General features: G+C 40.8%; 1 protein-coding gene and 1 long non-coding RNA gene across 3 annotated transcripts in view; one reads left to right on the top strand and one right to left on the bottom strand.

Annotated features, from left to right (window-relative positions):
* The window catches only part of LOC109263476 (uncharacterized), a 128,509-nt gene that overhangs the window by 92,054 nt on the left and 16,741 nt on the right, over nt 1-19,714 (bottom strand). The window contains exon 4 of one of the 2 annotated variants that reach the window (XR_002078226.2): nt 5,913-6,056. The exons of the other annotated variant lie outside the window; for it this stretch is intronic. This is a non-coding gene — a long non-coding RNA (uncharacterized LOC109263476). The remainder of the gene's footprint in view (nt 1-5,912; nt 6,057-19,714) is intronic. 2 annotated transcript variants of the gene reach the window in all.
* Nucleotides 535-19,461, top strand: POPDC3 (popeye domain containing 3). Its single transcript, XM_019442986.2, has 4 exons — nt 535-950; nt 15,767-16,503; nt 17,518-17,626; nt 18,643-19,461. The coding sequence occupies exons 2-4, from the start codon at nt 16,019-16,021 to the stop codon at nt 18,922-18,924; spliced, it is 876 nt and encodes a 291-aa protein (XP_019298531.2). The 5' UTR covers nt 535-950; nt 15,767-16,018; the 3' UTR covers nt 18,925-19,461.

The raw sequence follows: 19,714 nt of genomic DNA on the forward strand, positions 1-19,714 counted from the left end.
TGATAGCACAGAGCCTTCTCAGGATTGTGGCTCACCCTCTCTCTCTGGCCCTCCTCAACTTGCAATCTCTCTCTCAAAATAAACTTAATTTTATTTTTTATTTAAAAAAAATTTTTTTTGATGTTATTTACTTTTGAGAGAGACAGAGAGAGCTCACAGCAGGGAGGGCGCAGAGAGAGAGAGGGAGACACAGAATCTGAAGCAGGCTCCAGGCTCTGAGCTGTCAGCACAGAGCCTGATGCAGGGCACGAACCCACAAACCCGTGAGATCATCACCTGAGTGCGTGAGATCATGACCTGAGCCCAAGTCCGAAGCTTAACCCAGGCGCCCCAAAACAAACTTAATTCTAAAAAAAGAAATTAACCTTTCTTTGTCCTATACACTCCAAATTTCCATCCCCACTGTGGTCATTTATCTCTTGTTTGTGGTGTGGGGGTGGGGCGTGCGGGAAGGAGAGGGCACACAAAGAGTTGCTTTTCATCCCAGTCATCAATTCCAACGCTCTCTGCCTAGTAGAACAGCGAATGCTAGGCTTATTTTCTAACCGTGATCAGTGTCCACTTGGGGAAACCCGTCTTTGCAAACTTTGGTCCGCAGCTGCCGCCCGGTCTATCGGCAGTCCTACAAGCTGGTGGCCGCGCCGCCTGCTCCCGGGAAGCTCGGGCGCCCCGGCCCCAGCGCGCCGGCCGCCGCCGCCCCCGCCCTCCCCCTGCGCCCCGGGGCGCGCGCCCGTGCCCGGCCCCCGCCCGCGCCGCCGCGCCGCACCGGAATGGGCTGCGGTCACTGTGCGTCCCGGCGCGGGGCGGGCGGCGGCGGCCGGGTGGGCGGCGAGGAGCGCGCCAGCCGGGCGCTCGGGGCTTCGGCGCCGGCCAGCCGGGCCCAGCGTGCTCGGCTGGGAAACTTCTGAGGGCGCAAGGCCGGAGCTCGGCGCAGGGCCGGGGAAGGAAAGGTAAGGAGTGGAGCCACGGGGCGCGTCGGCTGCCGCCTCCCGGGAGCTGTCCGCACCATCGCACCTTTCGCGCTTCGCTGCAAGTTTGCTGGCGCGGCTTCCACCCCGGCCCCGCCCCGGGGTGTGGGCTGTGTGGCCGCCGACCCCCGGGAGCGCTTTTGCTTCGCCGCGCTGTGTTCCGCGCCGCCCCTCCGCGCTCGGCCCCGCTCAAGCCAATTCGAGCCCGGGAGTTCGGGCGGCGCCGCTCGCAGCTCCGCCGGCTGAGGGTCCGCTGCTGCGGGCTCCGCGCGCGCCGGCCCCTGGGAACTCCTGTCGTCTGCCCTGGGGGCGAGTCTCTCCCCCGGATCTTCTTTTGGTCCCACTCTTGCCCCAGGCACCTTGGAGCCCAAGGAAAGAGACCGCATTTCCGAGGGAGAAAAGCTGGTCCAAGGGGATCCCTGACCGTCTTAGGCTTCACCTTGGGGAAGTCGTGCAGCGGTAGAGAGTTCCTGTCCCTCGTCTGCAAAGGGCCCGACTAGGGTCAGTGTTTTCACACTGAATTGGGAACACTGGAAAGCTGCCTCATCAAAGGTCACGCTGACCTGTTTTCTCTATTTGGGGATTCTCCTTGCAAAAAAAAAAAAAAGGGGGGGGGGGGACAAAACCACTAAATTACCCCACCACCAAGGTCGTTTACAGAGGTATAATACATTTTGAGGGTCTGTATTTTAGAAAAAGATTAAAGGCACAGTAATGGGACTATGGCAAAAAAAAAAAAAAAAAAAAAAAAAAAATTTTTTGGTTTTAGCCAGAAGACATTTGCAAAAACTGAAAAAGTTCTACATGTGAATAATAAATGGAAAAGTAGAATTAGAAGCCCACTTTTGAACATAATTTGATTTATTTAGTCAGCGGCAAGAATGGGAAGTCTCCTTTCCGGACTTTTTATTCTAACTCTTGTAGTTAGGTATTTTGAATTTGTAAGCTTGGACAGAGCAATTGCATCTTATGGCAGCCTTGAAAAATTCTTGGTCTCTGCTTATATTAAGGTTTGGTGGTGGCTGTTTTCTTTTCTGTTACCAGGGACTGGTGCATGCTCATGTCCCTTGTGTGCCAGTACACTACAGTAACTTGGCATTGTTCTTTGTGGCAAAAGAAAACCAAACAAGGACCACATGAAAGAAGACATAAATAAAACAGAAATTGGCTCTCTTTCCACATGTGCAAAATGAAGAGGTCTGGCTGATCCCAGATGATCTTTAAGGCTTCCTTCCCTCAAAACTGGAGAGTTTAGGATACAAATACAAATCGCAATCTAGAGTAAGACAGTTTTCTATCCTAAAATTTTATACACATACTGGGAGGCACTGGATACTTGGTTTCTGCAGTCTCCACAGTGTCTCAAAATAGCTGAATCATTGTGCATCCTGTGCTTCTAAATGGTGACATTCTATGCCATTAAATAAAAATGTGTCATGGAAAACCAAACTCTTATGCTTCTTAAGTAAGGCAAGACTGACTAATAGCATTGACCCACTGGAGCATTCACATCTGCTTATCTTAAAATAGTCAAGCTCAAGAATGGTTGGGATGGTTATGAAGTGTTTGCTGTGATGTATGAGTGTAACAACACATAAGCAACATGGCAGGCAAGAAGTTTCAAAACTGCTTTGGAAATCTCCATGATAGATCTGCAAGCCTGCAAACTGCAGTTGAAATTGTTTTTCCCAATTGTGGTTGTTGGTCAACAGTGATTATGAGCTATAGAGAGTAAGAGTTTACAAGAGTATATTGAATCATTAATTTGACTTTTTAAAGGAAAAGGGGAAATGTTTCTCTCTTTTATCTAAGTGGTTATAGGAAAATGTCTTAAAGTAAAAGTTTTAACAGGTATTTTTAAAAATTAAATAAAAAACCAAAAGTTGCTGACTTAAACCCCCTGCATCAATGCTGGATCCTCCTCCAACCCAAAGAATACAGGGATTGATTCACACAGACCCAAAGTGAGATATTCTCATTTTGTGTTCTTCAACAGAATCATAATCTCTGGTGACTGTTATACACACTATGAAATGGGTTCTAGAAAGACAATCAACTGGTTGAGCCTATGCAAAAATCTTCATTGCTCTGAGCCTCATTTTTCACTCCCAGCAATGCTGATAAAACTACTAAAGTTGCACAGTTTTTGTGACTCCTTAAAGGGTCAGTAAATGGAAGACCTAGTGCCTGGCACATAGTATGAGCACAATTAATCGTCATTTTCCCTGTCTCCCTTAGTAGGTGTTGTGTTTATGGACTGAGCAAACTATAGTATGAAACAGTAGTTACAGTTTTTGCTTTTAATTTCAAAAACTCTGTGTAGCAAAATCTTGATAATTGTTGAATCTGAGTAATGGGTGTATTGAGATTTATTATATAGTATTTTCTCTGTTTTTATATATGTTTAAAATTATTCATCAGAAAAAAAATTTGGGGCACCTGGGTGGTTAAGTGTCCGACTTCGGCTCAGGTCATGATCTCACAGTTCGTGGGTTCGAGCCCCACGTCGGGCTCTGTTCTGACAGCTCAGAGCCTGGAGCCCGTTTCGGATTCTGTGTCTCCTCTCTCTCTCTGCCCCTCCCCTGTTCATGCTCTGTCTCTGTCTCAAAAATAAAAAATAAACAGTAAAAAAAAAAAAAAAAATTTTTTTTAAAGAAAAAAAATTTAAGTATGGATCTGGAAAAAAACACATAAAATACATTTCTAATCTTGCATTTCATTTTAAATTGCAATTTTAAAATTATTTTGTATGGACTGGAAGGGTAAACACAATTATATATAAGGAGTGAGTGGGTAGAGAATGGTACCTGAGAATAGTCATGGTGATCTTCAGTTTTTTGTAAAATTTTTTTTTTTTTTAATTTTTTTTTTTCAACGTTTTTTATTTATTTTTGGGACAGAGAGAGACAGACCATGAACGGGGGAGGGGCAGAGAGAGAGGGAGACACAGAATCGGAAACAGGCTCCAGGCTCCGAGCCATCAGCCCAGAGCCTGACGCGGGGCTCGAACTCACGGACTGCGAGATCGTGACCTGGCTGAAGTCGGACGCTTAACCGACTGCGCCATCCAGGCGCCCCTGTAAAATTTTTTTTATTATAAAAAAGATTTGTTAAAAGACAGTGATGTTTTTTACTTCTGGTTGTTGGGTTCCTGGGTTTTAATTATTCGGGCTTTTTGTATTTAAAAATTTTCAAATTAATACAAAATCACCTTATTGTTTTATGAAATTGTTATAAAGAATGAAGACAATCCAGATATATACAAAGAGAAAAGTAAAGTAGTATCCCACCATCCAGAAATCATCATCTTTGACATTAAGATGGTTCTATGTCTTTATTTTCATTTATACAAATAGAAGGATATCGATCATGTATTAATTAATACATATGTAATTAATATGTTACGTGCTACTCCAGGGACACATAACAATGTTCTAGGGTTTGTTTGCCTATTTGTTTGTTTTCAATCTTTGGTGGATATTCTAAAAAACAAGCTTGTTTGCATTTGATTTTTAGGACTTTAGATGGTCTCCTAAAATGTAGTACAGTATTTATTTAAAAATTTAGTATGCAACAACTGACTTTAAATGAGTTTTAAGTAGCCTAAGTTTATTTGCATATCAAAGATATTTTTAGCTATTTAAGATAGATCTCATAATTTAGAGTAGGCTTAAATTGTAGCAACATTTGAATTTCACTAAAATCCAAGCTCCAGGAGGGCAGGGATTTATTGAATTATTGCATATTCCTAATATTTTCCTGGCCATTTGAAAGTTGATGACACAATTATGTTATGTTTGTTTTGAAAATAAGCATCAATGCCAGTGCAGTTGAAATCACAGGGAACAATGTGAGCATAGCACACATTTTGTGCTTGCTCATGCATCATTTACTCAGCCAGAATACCAGGTGGATGCATTAAGCTATAGCCAGTTGACCTAAGCTAGGTAGGAGTACACAAAACACAAATACACATATACCTGAAACATCTACCAGCTACCTTGGTTCACCACACATTATCCTGTGTTTTGCTATTCCTTTGCACCTGTGAACTTTTCTGTATAAAAACACATTCCTTGGGGCGCCTGGGTGGCTCAGTTGGTTAAGCATCTGACTTCGGCTCAGGTCATGATCTCACAGTTTGTGGGTTTGAGCCCCGCGTCGGGCCCTGTGCTGACCGTTCAGAGCCTGGAGCCTGCTTTGGATTCTGTGTCTCCCTCTCTCTCTGCCCCTCCCGCACTCGCACTCTGTCTCTATCTCTCAAAAATGAATAAACGTTGAAAAAAATTAAAACAAAAAAACAAAAAAAACCACACTCCTTTAGCATACCAAGAATGTCTAAGCCTCTTGATTCATAATGTCAAATAGTGCATGCAAAAGGAAAGCTTCAATATTGAAGAGAAACTTGAAATAATCAAACATTCTGAAAGAATCAAGAGAATTTGTGTATTTCCTGAGCAGCAGAAATAAGGGAATAATCCACATTGCTTATCCACAGGCAGTGCCGCAAAAAGAGAAACCTCTATGGTTGGAATAACTTCAAGTATTATAAAGCCAATAAGAAGGCTGAAAGAAAGAGAAGAAATGGAAAGATTGAGGAGCATGTGGATTCAGGACCAAACAGGGAACAGTCTCCCACAGTCAAAGAGAAAGCTCCTGTCTCCATGTAAACACCTTGAAAGGAAATCACCATACCCTGCACACGTGCTCCTTTTCGCACTAGTAGTGGGTGGTTTGGTTTCAAACATCACTGACCCTGGTGTGTGGTCCACCTGCTTATTTAGCCAGAAAAAAATGACCATAGCCATTTAGCTGGGTCACATGAACTTGATAGGCATGTTTGCCAGGAAGAAACATGAGGACCTGAACTAAATAAACATAAGAAAAGTGAGTTCGTTTGTTGCATATAAGTCACTTGGAAGAAAGGGAAGGGGAAGTGTCTACCTTTGATTCATATCAAGGGGAGACTGTTTCATGGATCCATGGGTCCGGCTTGTCTTGTGTTTTCATCAGGAATCTCCGGTGAACTTCTGCATGACTTGGTAGCAGCTGCTCAGAAAGGGATGGCCTGCTCGTGCCATTTCTAGCCTGTGGAGAAGTCAGAAGAGCTTGAAGCAGAGCATGGAGATTGTTGTTGTTGTTGTTGTTTTAATGTTTATTTTGAGAAACAGAGCGTGTGTGTGAGAGTGGGGGGAGGGGCAGAGAGAGAGGGGAGAGAGAATCCCAAGCAGGCTCTGTCCTGTCAGCACGGATCTCGGTGCAGGGCTTGATCTCACAAACCAAGAAATCATGACCTGAGCTGATATCAAGAGTCGGATGCTTAACTGACGGAGCCACCCAGGAGCCCCGGGGATTGTTTATTACAAGCGACCAAATGACATACGTGAGAAGAATCAGTTTACTGTTGTTTCTTCAAATCAACAGTTATAGGACACAGTGATTCGACATAGGACCCACCTTCCCATCCATCTGTGTTGCTCAAAAATTGTAATTTCTTAAGAAGATATGTAAGTTCATTGAATCTAGAACAGAAAGGAGAAACCAAGAATGTTTGATTTGTTCCAGTAAGTCCAGATACTTAGACTACAAACTGTACATGAAGCAGTGTGTCACAGTGGCTAAAAGGGCGAAAGGTTGCATTATTTGCATCTGTCTGCCTGGGAGTGAATCTGGGCTGCATCACTTGTGTATCCTTAGGCAACTTACTTAACTTCCCTGTACCTCAGTTTTCTCATCAGTAAAATGGGAACAATAAAACTGTACACTTCAAAAAGTCGTGGGGATTCATAATATTCGTAATATTTTAATATTTTAAATTATAATATTCATAATATTTTAAAATTCTTAGAAATGTGTCTGGCACATAGTAAGTGTTCAGTTAACTGTTAGATGCTGGTGATAGTAGTAGTAATAGTAGTAAATGAGGTTAAAGAAGATGGCAACTAGATACTGCATTAATTTCCCATTGCTCAACTCCTCTGAACTTGGCGGAGTCACACAATTAGAAGAATTACAGAGCTCTCTGAGTGTAGTCTGTCTTTTGAGTGTGACTCTCCAGATATGTCTGAGACCTCAAGTATTCGCCCTGTCTGTAGACATCAAGTCCATATGTATGGCTCAAGTTGACCAAGAACTGACGAAGCTGGAAGTCACCCAAGGAAACGTGGTATTCCAGGAATTCTAGAGGTTGTGAACGAATGACATAATGATTCTGGAAATTGCCCTTGTGACCAGAGGCTTTATAGTGTTGGGGCTATCTGATTCCATGAAGGGAGAACCTAGAATATAGTCCTGGGAACCACAGTGAATAAATGTAATTCCCAGGGCATCTCTCAGTGTCTTGTTTTCCACACCCTATTCTTTAAAAGTATTACTGTTCTTATCTGATTGTCCAGACTTAAATCTAGCCAGGATTGAGTGTCTTCTGCTCCGTTGATCTGTATTCCAACTCCATCATAAAATGTAGATTATTAGATTAATGAAAAGCCTTGTGCATAGTGAGTACTCATAATTGTGTGTGTGTTTTTTTGTTTTCTACTGTTTTGTAACAAAGTACCACAAACTAGCGGCTGAAAACACCACAAATCCATTATCACACAGTTTGGGTTGGTTTTTTTTTAGATTTTATTTTATTGTTTTTTAATTTTTTTAATGTTATTTTTGAGAGAGAGAGAGAGAGAGACAGTGCGAGTGGGAGAGGGGCAGAGAGAGAGGGAGACAGAATCCGAAGTAGGCTCCAGGCTCTGAGCTGTCAGCACAGAGCCTGATGCAGGGCTCGAACCCACAAACTGCAAGATCATGACCTGAGCCAAAGTTGGATGCTTAACCAGCTGAGCTACCCTGGGCGCTCAATATCACACAGGTTTTGTGGATCAGGAGTCCAGGCATGGCTGAACTGGATCCTCTGCTCAGGGCACTGAAAGCCTACAACCCCGGTTTCAGGCACACTGCACTCCCCTTTAGAGTCTGGGGTCCTCTTCCAAGCTTTTCAGATGGTTGGCAGAATTAAGCCCCTTGCAGTTGTAAGACTGACATACCCATTTTCTTGGTAACTGTTAGTTGGGGACTTCTTTCAGCTTACAGAGCCTGCCAACCATCCCTTGTCTTGTTGCTCCCATAAGCCGTTCACAACATGGTGTTTGCTTTCTTCCAGGCCAGTAGGAACATGTATCTCTAATTTTCAGTCCCTCTCCAGTTCTACAGTCTTATGTAACTTAATATAATCACAGGTGACTATTCCAGCATCATTTACTGTATCATGTTATCTAATCAAGAAAGCATCTGTCCCATCTCATTCATAGGTTCTGCCACACTCAAGAATAAAGGATTATAGCATGTGTGCACCAATGAGATAGGAATCTTGAGCGCCATCTTACAATTCTGCCTATGTGATAAAGTGAGAAATCAGACGCAGATGGAGTTAATCAATGGACTTTAGATAAGACGTGAGAAGCAGAGAAGTCCAGCATAGACTGTAGGCATGTTTTCTAATTTTCTCAAGTCTCAAGAGAAGCCAACCTCTCATTGGTATGGAAGGTCAAAGGCATACTCTAGCCTAACGAGCCTAATGGTGCATGAAGAAACTCATATGTTATATGAAAGCAAAGGCTGGTATGGACCCTATGAAATCCAGAAGGCCACAATTCAGTCTCCACTATGAAATTTAGGAGATTATCTGTCTGAGATTTCCAGTGAAAAATAAAACTGTGATATAATTGCTTGGCAAGAGGGAAAAGTAGCGACTTCCTTGGTAGGATAAAGAGGCCAAGAGCTATAGTGGGGTTGGCCACCTATGTAGGCAGAAACCAGATGGTGATATCTATGCCATGGATAACATCTGATGACTGTAGCATATGAATATTGTAGCCAATATCATTTACATTTATATCAACTCTGTTCTTAATCTTAGATAATTCTTCCATATTTATGCACTTATATTATACATTATACATATGCACTGTTTGCACGGTGTCATGCCAAATCTTTTTCATTTCCTTTCTCTGTTACGTGAGAGGCTCTAGACCAGCACTGTCCAAGAGAAATATAATGTGAACCACATATGTAATTTAAAATTTTCTTTTTAAAAAAAATTTATTATTTATTTATTTGTTTGTTTGTGTGTTTATTTATTTTGAGAGATGGGGATAGAGAATGCATACACACAAGCAGGAGAGGGGCAGAGAGAGAGAGGGAGAGAGAGAATCCCAAGCAGGCTCCACGCTGTCAGCACAGAGTCCAGTGCGGGTCTCATACCCACAAACCATGAGATCGTGAAATGAGCCAAAATCAATAGTGGGATGCTTAACCAACTGAGCCACACAGGCATCCCACAATATTAAATTTTCTAGTAGCAACATTGAAAAATAAGACAAGGGCGAAATTAACTTTGATGTTTTATTTAACCGACCATTTCTAAAACATTATCATTTCAGCATATAATCAAGATCAAAGTTATTAGTGACATATTCTTTATCTTTGCTCTAAGTCTTTGAAATCCATGTGTATGACACATTTCAATTCAGACCAGCCACATGTGGCTAACAGCTACTGTATTGGACAGCACACCTCTAGAGTTCTAAGCCCTCTGATCATGGGCATTTAATTTCAACTCTCAATTCTCTCTGCACTCACTTTCTAGATAATCTTGCCAACCCCAGTATTTCTTAAGTATTGTTCTGCGTAATAGTAACTGCTAAAGATCCCTCCATCTTCCCCCTTATCTTCTGCTGTGAACTATGTTGCTAGACCAAGAGTATTAGGTTACTTGAGGATAAAACCGTGTTCCCCTTTCCTCTAATCTCTTTCTGAACTTTGGGATCTCTTACAATTCCAAAGGGTCTTCAGCCCTTCTTTGTTCCTCTATCTCAATAGAAACACTTCTTCCTGTCACTTCTTCCTCATAGTATAATATGAGGAAGTTTTCTAGTTCTTTCTAGTCTAACAAATAAATCATTGATTCAGGTATTGGTTAGATCTCACCTGGGCTTCCTGTTTGTTCCAAAACTGTATTCCGAACACGGCTTTTATACCCAAGCATTTTTTGTCCTTATCAGTCCATGAACATTTATTGAGGACTCGCTGTGTTCTAGACAGAGGGAAATTCCATCTATATTTCTATATATATGTATATACACATACATACATACACACACACACACATAAAATAACCAAACATTAAAGCTGATATTTTAAAATGTTTGGGGTGTCTGGGTAGCCAGTTAAGTGTCCGTCCAACTCTTGATTTCAGCTTAGGTCACGTTGTCTCAGTTTGCGAGTTCGAGCTGTGCCTTGTCAGCGCACAGCCTGCTTAGGATTCTCTCTCCCTCTTCCTCTGCCCCTCTCCTGCCCGTGTTAGTGTGCACACACTCTCTCTCAAAATAAATAAACTTAAATAAATAAAATAAAATACTATGTTCACTTCTTTTAGAAAATTACTTGAATATGTACCCTGACTAAAAGAATAAACAAATTATGATGCTTTAAAAAGGAAATACATATCATGGTCAATATAACATGTGATGGAAACCATGCTGACAGGTAATAAAGGCCATAAACATTCAGAGCTAGAAGGTGCACTTCAGGCCACCCTGTTAAGGAAAGGCTACTGCAGAATATCCACCAGCCTGGAGCCCTCTTGGAATGATGAGTGCTGAGGAAGGAAAATGCCTCCTCACCTGAGCAAAGCATGCAAATGAGAACACAGAAGGAGAAAATGTGCCTTTACAGCGAATTAAAATTAGATCCTTTGCTCCACAGAATGTTCTGGTGTCTCTCACTCAACCCCCTTGATAGTTCTTCACCCTGGTTGTACATCAGAAAATGCCAGTGCCTGGGCCCCAGCACAGGCTGTAAGTAATTAAGTAAGCAATTTGAGAGTGGGGCCCCTCTCACAACCCTGGTGTTAAGATCTACAGTCTTAATTCAGTTCTACCACTCAGCTCTGTATTTTAACTCATGCTAGAAAAAGTCTCCCATTCCTTATCATCTAGAGTCATGTTATTTTAGAGCTAAAAGGGACCTCACATTATTTTGTCCAACTCTTTCATTTTACCAATGAGGAAACAGGTCTAGAAAGATTATAGTCACACAGCTATTTAGGGGCATAGCTAAGACTAGAACCTTTCTTTTAAGTAATAATGCTAACTGAACACACTAGACACAGAATGGTGCCCTAACACCAGGACTACCACCCTGGGCAGACAGTGAGGGATCAAAAACACACAGAGTAATCATCATAGAAGGACAGCCAGGAATGAACAAAGCTGAAGTCCTGCAAACAAGCAAGAATGATTCAGAAATCATTCAGGAACAATGTAGAATAAAGGTAGAATGTAGAATAAACTTTAGTGTGCATAATAATCAACTGGGAGCTTATTAGAAAGGTGTATTTCCGGGTCCTTCCCAGCTCAGTGATTCTGGCATGGGGCCAGGGAAGGGATAGTCTACCAGGCCACCCAGGTGATTCTGATGTAAGTGGTTTGAGGATACCTGCTGGGAAGCCCGAAACACTAATCATAGGTAGAAGATTATTGTTGGCTTCCAGAGACTGGCTTCTTGGCCATGGGAGAGTGAAGACTCAAGGGTGGGCTGGTTATGGGACTACATCTACCAGCAGTAGGAGGTCAGGACACAGAGAAGAATAAGAGATCGCCCCTGCAGGAATGAGTAAATTTAGAATTTAAAATGTAAAGTTGGGTAGCAGCCAAAAGTAACATTTGTATGTCTGTCTTCAATTGTAATCCTCTGGGTGAAAGAAAGTTTTTAAAAACTATATTCTGCGAATGGCTCAGCTCTGTAAAATATAAGCAACAAGTACAATGATTCCATGTCTATATTATTTTAAAATTTGCCACGAAGTTTTAATATAGATTTTTCTCATTTGAATCTTCTAGCACCCGTCAGAGTAGACAGAATAGGTGATATTACCTGTTTTACTAATGAATAAACATGCCTGGGTTCACCTAGGTGGCAAGGAGGAAACTAATGCCTATGTTTTCTAAATCCTGGTGCTGTGGAAGCAGAATAATAAATGTGGTTTAGACTGTGAGCTTCAGAATCAGGCAGAACTGGGTGGAATTTTAGTACCAATATTAGCAGTGTGACCTTGAACAATTTACTTACCTTCTCTAAGTCTTAATTTCCTCATCTGTAAGATTGAGATATAATACCTTTCTCATGGGCTTGTTGTGAAGATTAAATGAGATAGTTTTTAAGTATGTCTGGCACATAAGTCCTGAGTAAATGTACCTCCTTGAGGAGAAGTAGAGAAAACCAGCTTTAAGTAAATTATGATTTTGCATATGAAACACATGCCAAAGTTAGGACCTCTTCCAATTAATTGGTAGAATATTGATGGAATTTTTATCTTCTGAGTTGCCTAGCAACCAACACTAACTCAATACCACTAGCTATGAGAGTTGTTGTTTTTAATCAGATTAAGTATTCAGCTGCTCTAAAGGAACTCAATTTGTAGGAAGACGAAAGGATTCCCCTATGAATCTGGAGCTGTGCCAGACATTTAAATAAGTAGTGTCCCAATTCCTTAGTGATTCTGTACTGAACTGTCTTGGATGTTGAAATATTCCCTGCTTCTTTTCCCCTGGGTGGCAGAAGATGTTACAACATTCATTAAATTGGATAGAGAGTAGGAACGGAGAAGGCAGAGTCCTTGCACCTTGAAACCAGCATATTCAATCAACATTCATTGCATGCCAGGAATCAGAAATACAAAACCATTTGTCTTTGCCCCTTAAGAATTTCAGAGTCTAGGAGAGGCGGTCAGTCAATGTTGAATAATAGAGCAAATTGTTTCATGAGCGGCTTTCTATGTCTATTTCCCTTGCTCTACCCTAAACATTATGGATTGAGCAGTGCGAGTGGATATGGAAGATCTTAAATATTCACTGTTAGAATTATTATTTTCCTGGCAAACCCGTCCTGACGGAATAGCCCACTGTCTCCCAACACATTCATGTCAGGTTCACAGCCTTAAAAGGCTGCACTTCCTGGTGGAGAGCGCAGGGAGCTGAGTGGAGAGGGTCTTCTCCCTTGCTGCTGTGACTTACTGCCTCTTTTGCCTGAAGCCAGTTACTCAGACAATCCTGTGGCCTGCTTTTTCCATTTGTAAGCAGGGCATGATGATTTAGATTCTGCTTCTCTCGTGGCAACAAGTGATGCAATGAGATAATAAATGTACGAGTTCTGAACAGATACGTGCAATTTCTGAGCTAGTCTTAATCATTTGGCACCAAGCTTATGTCACATTTCAGGTAGCACCCTTGTACCTTCCTTTAAATTTCCTTGTTCCTTTATAACTCAGGGCCATACGATTTAAAGAGCAGAAAAGTGGCAGGTTGGAATTACTGTGTTTATTTGCACTTAATGTTGCCTCCATCATTTTGTATGTCTGTGCGCTAGCTTCTTTTGCAGGGAAGATGGGCTTTTTTTGCCTGAGACATCCATCTTGCCCCTCTGGCATTTCGGCATTTATTTACCCAAAAACATGACTTAAGGCCTCCAGGCCTTTCAAGCAGGCAGCTGGTTGATGAATCATGTTCGGCGTTCCTATAGTACTGTTGGCACATGTCAGAGGAACACTCATGCCCGTCACCTGCCCCTGTCAGTTCTTTCTCTTCTAATAAAATACATCTGTTTTGGTGACTGAATAAAAACACCATGTGCAGAAAGGCTGGGTGTGGAGTAATTTAATCAGGGCAAGTCAGCACTCTGAGTTGAGCGATACAGTGTCAAGGATAGGAGGATGGTTTGGTGGCAGCTTTCGGAAACAGGAGCCACTGGAAAGGGCCGGAAGCGCGGTGCTTGTGATCATAATGGGTCACGGTCCTGGAATGCAGGTGGCCCAATCTATCCCCCAAATCAGGGTCTTCAGGGCACAAGATTCCCATAAGCTCCTTTCGGAATTGCCACAAGGGTTTTGCATGGCCTTTTTCTATTAGCATCATTTTAACATTTTTGTTGAGGATTATAAATTTTTAAGGAAGTTCAAACCGAAGTTCAGAGCCCTGCCAGCAGTGCTTTTTCACATTGGCTTTAGTGGCTACGTTTGGTATCCTGAGGAACTGATTAATTTAAAATACCCTCATTTTAAAAGTAAAACAGCAGGGAGGCTGACATTTGCAGTCTGGTATTTTGCCGTTCTCACTGCTCATTGTGTTTAAAAATTTGTTTTCTTTGTTGTGAATATCCAGTAGTATATATAATTTTGTGTTGTGTTTAAAGAGGAGAAATTAAACATGTTCAGGGTGCTGGTCTGCCCCGAACCTCATCATCTCACAGAGTGCCAGGGGGAGGCAGTAATTAGGGGCCACGGGATGTTTAAAGTGCCTTGGAAAGTAGCTTAAGTAAAAATAACAGTGTAAGTTATAGGTTTGTTGTTTTGTTGGTTTTTCTTTTTATAATGATTCACCTGGCAGTGTTCTTAAAGTCGTTATTTGCTGAGAAAAGAATCACTGTCCAAGATGAAAAACCAACAACAGCGGCTCCTTTATTTCTATCTGCAGTCCTGTTGGTGATCATACTTACTGTTCCCTTTTTTACTTCAGCTAAGTCATTTTCACGTCTATGTGTTTTGTTTTGTTTTTTCCTATGAGACAAGATCTGTGCTATCTGATACTTCATTAACAGGTGTTCTGGAGATAATCTAGCCCCAAAATAAAAACACTAAATATAGCACTCAAGTTCAAGGCTTCTGAATGTTATTATGACTTAAAAATTCAATCTAATGAATGCTTCACACCGAAACTATTTATTGTTAAGAAACCTGGTGGTAAATGATGCACATCCTACAGCTCTATCATCCTGGTTAAATCCCTCCTGACTCAGATCACACATTAGCATTCTTACCATATGGCTCAAAGGGTAGAGAATATATGCGCAGAGGAACAAGTCGGTAACATTTTTTGACCATCTGGTAAATAAATGTGTAACTAGCAGGAATTTTAATATTTATTTAGTTACATGGACGCAACCTTTGACCTGAGACAGGCTCTAACACAGTAAAGTAGAACTGAATGTACATTTCTCAAATATTTTTTATCTAACTCATTAAACATATTCATAGTCTACTATTATGCTCTTAAAATCCAACACCTAATCATGTGTTTCTTATGTTTATTGTTTTATCAGGGCTCCTTACAGTGCCTAACTTAAAATATCTTTCATGAGAGGCCATATGTTTGGATCCAGCATACAGGCTTATGTGCTGAAGTTCTGCTCTACCCCAACCACTGTGCGACCTGGGATAAATTACTTGATCTCTCTGAGCCTTGAATTCTTCATTTGTAAAGAGAAAATAACATTGTCAAACAGTTATCCCTCAAAGGGTGGGCCATGAAATGCCATGGGTTGATACATCAAAATCATGTGGGGGGTATTGTCAAAATACCAACACATAGGCCTCACCCTCAGAGATTCTGACTCAATATGCCTGGAAACAGCCTAGAATCTGTATTTTTAGTCACTGTCATAAGTGATTCTGAGGTACACCGAGCTATTATTATGAAGACTAGTTGATTATAGCACCTAGTTTCCTAGGAAAATATGTGGGTAGCTAATTCTAACAAATACTAAAATTCTGTAAATAATTTGTTATTATTATTATTATTAAGCATAACCCTAAATATATAATTTTTATATCCTAGAAACTTAACATTTGACAGCATTCATGCTTAAAATATTCCAACTTCACAGAAAATAGGATGTCAGTTTGAATGCTGGTGATTCATTAAATATACCTCTCGATTTTTGTGTAATTAGATCCTTCCTTTTTTCTTGTCCAGGAAACCACAAAACATTTGTGGACTAGATCTAAATCAGGAGCCCAAATGAACTTAAAGAAGCTAGCATGGGATTTTTAGTTTCTCAAGATCCATACACACAAAACCCTTAATCACTACAACTCCATTGCCCAGGCTTTCGCGGGTTTTCTAAAGACTTTGCGAAACTCTGATGATGGAAAAGTGAAGGACTTAATTACTTGCTTCGATATCATTCGACGTCAATGGAAAAGTGAACCAGACAGTAGTACCGCCATGGAAAGAAATTCAAGCTTATGGAAGAACCTAATAGATGAGCACCCAGTCTGCAGCACCTGGAAGGAAGAGGCCGAAGGAGCCATTTATCATCTCGCCAGTATTTTATTTGTAGTAGGTTTCATGGGTGGCAGTGGATTCTTTGGGCTCCTTTACGTCTTCAGTTTGCTGGGTTTGGGTTTTCTCTGCTCTGCCGTCTGGGCTTGGGTCGACGTCTGTGCAGCCGACATATTTTCCTGGAATTTTGTGCTGTTCGTCATCTGCTTCATGCAGTTTGTCCACATTGCCTATCAAGTTCGCAGCATAACTTTTTCTCGCGAATTCCAGCTATTGTACAGCTCCCTTTTCCAGCCTCTGGGGACCTCTTTGCCTGTCTTCAGAACAATTGCTCTGAGCTCTGAAGTGGTTACTTTGGAAAAGGAACACTGTTACGCCATGCAGGGGAAAACCTCCATTGATAAGCTCTCCCTTCTTGTTTCGGGAAGGTTTGTACTCTTGCTGCTTGCTCTATCTCAGTTATTTCCTCTGTTAGTTACTAGCTGGTGTTTCTTTCTGCTGCACTTTTCCATCTCAACAGAGGATAATATGTGGCACTGGGAGGTACGAGGAACCCCATGACACATACGTAGGCATTTAGAGTGCATGCTGTTATTTACTTGAAGAAGGATATAATCTAGAGCCTTAATATTTCTTCTTAGAAATAAGATGAACAAATGGGTTTGTCTGCATGTGCTGTTTGTTTCCAAGGTAATCACAGAGGGTCAGGAAGAGGATGATGCCAGCTTGAATGAACAGAATACTTATGTTGGCATGCAAAGTACTTTAAATAGTCTCTGATAGGGTGCTCTTTTAGGTAATACAGAACATTTAAGGTTTATAATGATTGATGTTTTTCGGAGAATTCTAGAATTGTCCACTTTTTACAAGCAGGGGGTACACCATATATATGTATGTGTATATATATATATGTATGTATATATATACGTATATATATACATACATATATATATATATACACATATATATTATATTTATATTTGTATGTAAATTTTGAAAACAAAGTTTGGGGGAGGAAACAATAATGTGATGATTCATGTCTTTAAGAAGTGTAAACATTTAGTTTACAGAGGCATTTACAGTAGTACTCCTTTATGTTCTTCAGTGTTCTACTAAATTTAAAATCTGACTGAGCGCATTGAAACTTTTTCTGGAAGTATAACGTATGCACACAGATGGGCCCATGTCATCAAGGTACACCGTGACATAGTTTCTGATGAATTTCACCAATATTCCAGAATCCTAACTGTGTGAGGAATATCAGTCCATGAATCTTACAGATTTTGTCACTTACTAGCATGCATGAGTTTAAGATTCATCCTACGAAATTATAAAAGCCAAAAAGGTTATGAGAGATTTGAAATACTGCACTCTGCACTTGCCCCCAATCATGTGCTTGCTTTCTCCTTCTCTCATAAGTGATGTTCTTTGTGTTTGGGTAGGATCCGAGTGACCGTTGACGGCGAATTTCTGCATTACATTTTCCCCTTCCAGTTCCTGGATTCTCCCGAGTGGGACTCCCTGAGACCCACAGAGGAAGGCATTTTTCAGGTAAGGGATAACTGGGCCCCACAGTGAACACTGCCTCTCCCAAACAACGTTTGTTTACAAACAGGCAAACAAACAAAACAGCAGGTGACAGAGCAATAATTTATACCCAACTCTGGAATGTACTTTGCAGGATACACGACTTACCGGTTCTGTTTGACCCTTGCTGATGACTGTCCCTGTACAGGTCCAGTGACACAAAGAAGAATGGGCATTGTGTATGACAGAAAGGAGTCTATGATAGATATTCTTAAATTTTCTTCTGCTTAACTGCATATATGGGGATTAAAATATGATTAATTGAGATTTGACTGTAAACACTGCCATTTTGACGGTTTAGAAAAACACCAAGAATTTAAAAGTCTGCCCTTATTACAAAGTAAGTGATGCTTAAAATTTTAAATGCTAATAGATTTCAGTTATTCTCCAGCAAAAAAGAAAAGAGAAAAAAAGTGGCAACCTTACTGTCACTACTCTGCTACTGTGTCTGGTACTTTTGAAAGGTAATCATTTCAATGGATTCTACCTATTATAGTGTATTGATTAATACGTGCAACATACATGTGTGTATACAAATATAAAATCATATACATATGCAGAATAGGTAAACACATTGTGCTTTGTACTGCAGAAACAATTAGAGTTAAATGTCTGCAGTTTGGGGGGCTGACTTGGAAATACTTCTCTAACCATTAGCCAACTTTATTAGTTTTTCACATCAGGTAGCTCTCACTTTAGTAAAAGGCAGGTTTTAAAATAGTTAAATTGGAAACGGGCACAACATTGTGATTGTTTGCATTATAAATTATATGTGCATATATATATATGTGTACATATGTATGTAGTATAAATATATATAGTAGTTTTTCTCTGTTTTTACCATATGTTGTGGGTCAGTGAACTTTTTTAACCTAAAAAATCAGCCAGTGAAATTTATTTAAAACTGGGGCAAAAAAGAAGTGGCAGAACTTGTCTTGCTTCCTAATCTTCGTCTTCTCTGTGGCCTTACGTTTTCGTAGGTGACCCTCACAGCAGAGACTGATTGTCGATATGTGTCTTGGAGGAGAAAGAAATTATATTTGCTCTTCGCTCAGCATCGTTACATCTCCCGCCTGTTTTCAGTTTTAATTGGAAGTGACATTGCAGATAAACTCTATGCCTTGAATGACAGAGTATATACAGGGAAAACATACCACTACGATATTCGGTTACCCAACTTCTATCAAATGTCAAGTCCAAAACTACCCAAATCACCCCTGACAGAACATTTCCGGAACTCCAGACCGTATTGTGATAAATGACTTTGAAGCGTGAAGTTTTTTAATTATAAAAAAGACTCTCTTCATCATTCCCCAAATGAAATACAGCGAATTGTGCTCACCAGTATTTTTATAACTCAGACTCTGAGGCAAGGTGCCGCTGCCAGCTGCTTTATTCATCTCAACTTTTGCGTTGCGAATAAAGTTTACAAATTTCTCTGTATTTCTTATTGGAATAAATGGGGGGGGGGATGAATAACTACGAGAAGTTTGTCCTTTTCTGTGTCAGAACTGGGAAATGAAATTTTGCGTTCTCGAATATTTCCTCAGATTTATTCAAATCTTATGTCTTGCCCTATTGAGTTAGGCACTGCTTCTCAAGAAGCAGGCAGAACATACTCTCAGCATGAGAGCAGGTTGCCACTGTCCACATCAGTGTTTCCAGAATTCACTTTTTGCTACAGCCTCTGAGGAAAGCAAGATGTAGTCTTGTGGTGGGCAGCAATTATTCATTTTAAATGTAAAGTTATTTAATATGAGTGGAAAGTAGAATAAATGCAAGAGATGATAACATGTCAATCTTGAAGTCTGCTTTCTTGCTGCAGTAATCTATCAGCTTCGTCTTTACAATAACATATTTTTAAAAAGGCATTTCATGAAAAACAAAGCTGCATGATACTTACTGAGTAAAAAGAATTCCCACGAACAAATAGTAAAAGCGTTCTGTGGTATTTCAATTTCACATGCTTAGCCAAACGAGCGGGAGTAAGTGGTTTGGCTGGATAGTGAGGGACTCACAGTGAATGCTCTGTTCACCACACAAACATGGGAG

Source organism: Panthera pardus, unplaced genomic scaffold (genome assembly GCF_024362965.1).
Source record: "Panthera pardus isolate Hobbes unplaced genomic scaffold, ASM2436296v1 HiC_scaffold_17, whole genome shotgun sequence".
Classification (NCBI taxonomy): Eukaryota; Metazoa; Chordata; class Mammalia; order Carnivora; family Felidae; genus Panthera; species Panthera pardus.

Bases quoted from the DNA above. Each gene is read 5' to 3' on its own strand.
- POPDC3 (XM_019442986.2), top strand. From the start codon at position 16,019: ATGGAAAGAAATTCAAGCTTATGGAAGAACCTAATAGATGAGCACCCA. The intron at 16,504-17,517 runs GTTTGTACTCTT...GTGTTTGGGTAG, and splicing joins TCCCTTCTTGTTTCGGGAAG to GATCCGAGTGACCGTTGACG. The intron at 17,627-18,642 runs GTAAGGGATAAC...ACGTTTTCGTAG, and splicing joins CAGAGGAAGGCATTTTTCAG to GTGACCCTCACAGCAGAGAC.